Source organism: Gekko japonicus, unplaced genomic scaffold (genome assembly GCF_001447785.1).
Source record: "Gekko japonicus isolate JY-2015 unplaced genomic scaffold, Gekko_japonicus_V1.1 scaffold4627, whole genome shotgun sequence".
NCBI lineage: Eukaryota > Metazoa > Chordata > Lepidosauria > Squamata > Gekkonidae > Gekko > Gekko japonicus.
In genome coordinates, this window is record NW_015162099.1 from 67,269 (window position 1) to 72,444 (window position 5,176).

Here is a 5,176-nt window from a genome sequence, read left to right on the forward strand (position 1 = left end):
AAAGGTGTCCAAACAGGGTTAGCCCCAATAACCTCAGGGCAGGTGTCAGGGTTGCCATTCCCCTGACGGGGGTGGGGGTCTGCCCCACTTTTGAGGCCCCCAATCCACTGGCAGAGGAACCCCACCCCCAAAGTGCCCTGTTCACACCAACATGCCCGTCACCCCTGGGTGACGTCATAACGCAGGACGCTCTGCCGTTTGAGGGGAAAAAACCTCTACGGTTACCTCTTCTCCAGACTAAACATCCCCAAGTCCCTCAGCCTTTCCTCGTCGGTCTTGGTCTCCAGCCCCCCCCCCGCTCATCCTTGTTTCTCCCCTCGCTCTGTTTTGTCCACACCCTTTTTCGAGGGGTCCATCACTGCGACAACGAGTCCAAGAAATGAAATATTTTCAAAACTTCTACCTCCCCCCCCTTTGCCAAAAGTTACCAAAGAATTATTATCAATTGCATTACTGGCAGTAAGTAATAGCACATCTTGGGGAGGGGGGGAGATGCCAGTTGCTTTTGGGACATTCATAGCCCCATTGCCAAAATAAGTCTTTACTCTTTACAGGGCTCTTTTTGTAGAAAAAGCCCAGCAGGAACTAATTAGCATACTAGGCCACACCCAACACCAGGAACTCATTAGCATATTAGGCCACACCCCTGACAGCACAGCTCATTAGCACATTAGGCCGCACCCCCATGTTACCAGAAGTGTGCTCATCCAGCCACACCCACCTTTTGCTTCTTCTTCTGTTTACCTTATTTGTTGTCAAAACCCAGGGCTTTTTTTGTAGCAGGAACTCCTTTGCATGTTAGGCCACACCCCCCTAATGTAGCCAATCCTAATGAGTTTCTGCTGTTGGGTGTGGCCTATTATGCTAATGAGCTCCTGCTGGGCGTGGCCAACTTGGGAGCCAGCCAGAACTCCGTTCCTGTGCGTTCCTGCCCCAAAATAGCCCTGCTCTTTAAGATGCTGACTTCCCCCTCCCCAATATACTATCACAGCACTATCCCAGTGTCTGGATGTGGTAGTCCAGTGGTTAAGGGGGAGCTGGCTGAAGTCGAATCCATCCAAGACGGAGGCCATGTCGCTGGGAAAGACTGAAGTGCTCGTGGGGAGGTCACTCCTAAGCCTCGATAGTGTCCCGTTGACAGCTGTATGCTCTCTAAAGCGTCTCGGGGTGTGGTCGGATTCTGCGCTATCATCAGATAAACAAGTGTCCATGGTAGCATGGTCAGCATTTTTTTCCCCACCTGCGCCAGGCCCGCCAGCTGGCTCCTTACTGGTTTGGGTCAGACCTTTGCCATGTTGATCCACGCAACCGTCACCTCCAGACTGGACTACTGCAATTCGCTCTACATAGGGCTACCCTTGGAAACGCTTCGGAGACTTCAAGCGGTCCAGAATGCAGCTGGCAGGTGGATGACTGGAACATCATGGTCAGCTCGTATTACTCTAATTCTGCGGCAGCTGCACTGGCTGTCAATTAGTCTCTGGATCCAATTCAAGGTGCTGGTGTTAACCTTCAAAGCCCTTAATGATCTGGGATCGTCATACCTATGAAACCGCCTCTCCCATTGCAACCCCCCCTGTGCTCCCTTCGGTCATTGTCTAGGGGCCTCTTGCAGGTGCCTGGCCCCAGGATGGCTGGGTTAGCTGTCACCAGGGGAACGGCCTTCCCCGTTGTGGCCCCCTACCCTGTGGAATGCACTCTCAGATGACACCTGTGCCCTGCCAGACTTGTTTCATTTCTGCAGGGCATGCAAAGCTGAATTATTCAGGTTGGCCTTTGGAGGGTAACCACATGTTTGGGCTGTTTTAATAGTGGCATGGTGACAGTCGTGTATTTTAATATTTTAATGTTAATATTCAATATTTGTTTTTTATGTTGTTTTGACCTTATTGGTTTTCATGTTGCAAATTGCCACAAGACCCTTTGGGTGAGTGGCGACTGATTTTTTTTTTTAAATCTAATAAATAAATAAACTTTATGGTTCAGTTAGCAAGGCATGTCCAGCAGGTTGTTGTTTCTTTACAGTGATCTGGCTAGTGCCCCCTACAGGTGGATGACCTTGGCTCCATGCCGCAGATCTGAGACCTCCCAATCTCAGGCTGGGTTTCATAAAACTCTTTTAGGATTTGTGTTCCTGACCTGCCAGATAATTCCTGGTTTACATTGTCAATAGCTAAGCTATTTGAATAACTCAGGTCTTAGTAACATCAAGGAAGCTGTGTTAGAGAAAGCTTGGTCCAAAAAGTTACAGTGAATGCACGCACCCAGGGGTCATTTCCTGCAGGAGCGCACAGGAGCGGAGCTCCGGCAGTAAAGAGCCCAGGGGGCGGGCACATGCAACAAGCCCCACCCCCTGCTCCCAGCAGCCCTCAGTCAGAGCAAGAAGCAGCCAGGTAAGTTCCAGAGCCCCCCCCCCGGCCCAAAACAGTCCAGTGGCACCTTTAAGACCAAGTTTTATTCAGGTACAAGCTCTCCCTCCTGCACCTCTTTTTCTCCAAAATGACCCCTGCACGCACCATCCATGTACAGTGTACGCCTGACTCTTCTTTATATAGGAGTTGCCTAATTCTCATTATATTTAACACCCGTACAGCTGATCGTGCAAATTAAACCTCCAGGTACTGGTCCCTGGTTTCATTTGGAACGTGAATGCGCGTTCCCTCCTTCTTACAAACAGGTGCACACACATACATGCAGGTTGTATGCATGTTCACCATATCATGTGAACAGGGTTGAAGTCACCCTATTTAGAATTCTCGCTCAGATGGACATAGGAGTGGTTCTAAACAACGCCCTTTTCTTTGAGGTATTGTTCTTATGAGCAAAACGGCAGACAACAGTGAGTACAGAAACCCCCTGATGGTCAGTTCTCACAGGAAAAAAACCAGAATTTTCTGGAAGGATCGTTTTGTTGACTGCTGATGTGCAAAACCTTCCCCACTTGTTATTTCCCCATTGCCTCACACTCCATTCGGGGAGAAATTGCTCAAGTGGAGGCAAGCGGCGTTGTGATAGAAACAGCCAGAGAGAAGAGGCCAAAACGCTCTCTCGTCTCCATATTAAAATATCTCGGATTTTCGTTATTGAGGCAAAAACAGCCCTCAAGTCTTCTTTACAAATTCTTGAGTAATGCACGGCAGGCCTGCCCTTAGAAGTCTTCTCTGCCTCTAAGCTTTTGATATAAGGGGGGTCTGGTTGAATAGAGAGGCTACAGTAAAGAGTTGAGTTCTGGGGTCTGTTCTTGGGTTGGGCCAAAGCTGACCCAGTTTCTGCCACTCAACTGAGTAGACCAAAAACAAACAAACAGACCCAAAAGGATGAACTTCGACCAAGAGGACTGACATCGGGGATGGCCTTTCTTTGCTGGCACTCTGTCATCTAAGTCCCCATTCAGTTGGGAGAACTTGGCCTCACACCCATTTCCCCCAGTGTGGTTTTGTGGTAAAATTCTCTCCAACTGCTTCCACATTGCAGCCTGAGTCAATTGGGGCGGGGGGGGGAATCACCCTTCAGTTTTCGGTCTTCCTTTAAGGAGCTCCAGGTCACGAATGTGCGTGTACTCCCATTCTATCCTCACAATGACCCTGTGAGGTAGGCTAAGCAGAAAAATCATGAACTGCTCAAGGCCACAATCCTCAGTGGAGATTTGAACCAGGTTTTGCTGGTCCAACTCCATCAGCCTTGGAAGTCGATCCTTCACTTCTAATTAGGGACTTCTCCTGTCCCATGTTGCAGGGGGAAAAAGGGAGACTACCATGTTGAAAGGCACCGGATCACATGCTCCTTCACCCATTAGCTATAATTTAGGCAAAGGTAAAGGTTTCCCTTGCTCGAAAGCCAGTCGAGTCCGACTCTAGAGTCGCAGTGCTCATCTCCTTTCCAAGCCGAAGAGCCAGCGTTGTCCGAAGACTTCTCCGTGGTCATGTGGCCGGCATGACTAGATGCCGAGGTGCATGGAACGCTGTTACCTTCCCACCAAAGTGGTACCGATTTATATCCTTGCAATTTCTTGCTTTCGAACTGCTAGGTTGGTAGGAACTGGGACCAGAGATGTCACGCGGCACTCGGGTCTCGAACTGCTGAACTACCGACCTTCCAGTCGGCAGTTCAGCGTCTTAACCACTTGAGCCACCACAACCCCATGGCTATAATTTACACTTATGTGTATACACTGGCCACACACATTCCAATCCCCCTCACCTCAACTCAGTGTTCCATAATATGGAAATTACAGGCATTCTGCTCCTTGTGCTGGACATGCTGTGGTTATTTTTAATTCCTCTAGTGGCCCACCACAATCCACTTCTTTTATACATGATGAATTAGTGTCTTTCCCAAAATCCAGGACAACTGAAGATGACCATCACCACAGGGGGGTATTCAGCATCACAGTTAATCAGGCTGTGGAAGGTCAGTAGTTCAGCAGTTCGAGACCCGGGTGTGCCGCATGATGGAGTGAGCTCCCATCTCTAGTCCCAGCTCCTGCCAACCTAGCAGTTCGAAAGCAAGAAATTGCAAGTAGATAAATAGGGACCACTTCGGTGGGAAGGTAACAGCGCTCCGTGCGCCTCGGTGTTTAGTCATGCCGGCCACATGACCACGGAGACGTCTTTGGACAGCGCTGGCTCTTCGGCTTGGAAACGGAGAGGAGCACCGCAACCCTCGAGTCGGACTCGACTGGCTTTCGAGCAAGGGAGACCTTTACCTTTACCTATGACTGAGGAGTCATCAGTCTCACACATCTAGGATGGTCCTCAAGAGCCCGCGACCCTCCCACCTCTTACCTTTTGAGGAGAACATGAGTGCCCCCAGAAGGACACAAGCTTGGAACAGAAAGTGGGACCCCATCGCTGCGCTTTGGCTCCTTTCCACCCTCTCTTGCGTGCGTCCGGCTGCTGTCAGTGTCTGGAAGATGAAGCTAAGAGACTAAATATGAGTAGGCAGCTGGGGCGGGGTATATCGCAGCCTCTTCTATGGGCCACGCCTCCTTGAGCTTCGTAGCTCAGCACTTGGAAGCCAGCCCAGAAGAGGGTTCCCCCCCCCAATGTTTCTTCTACCTCACCGAGTCCATCACTTCCCTTCCTCAGCAATTTGGAGCTCGTTATTTGGGGCGGCACCTCTTTCAGGAACTCGAATAGCCAGTTGGGGATATTTCCCCCACATACACACACACACA

General features: G+C 50.1%; 1 protein-coding gene across 1 annotated transcript in view; it reads right to left on the reverse strand.

Annotated features, from left to right (window-relative positions):
- The window catches only part of LOC107105654 (ly6/PLAUR domain-containing protein 3-like), a 25,328-nt gene extending 20,415 nt beyond the window's left edge, over nt 1-4,913 (reverse strand). The window contains exon 1 of the mRNA XM_015405651.1: nt 4,785-4,913. Within this exon, the coding sequence (XP_015261137.1) occupies nt 4,785-4,848 (64 nt within the window). The 5' untranslated portion in view covers nt 4,849-4,913. The remainder of the gene's footprint in view (nt 1-4,784) is intronic.
- Nucleotides 4,914-5,176: the final 263 nt, after the last annotated feature.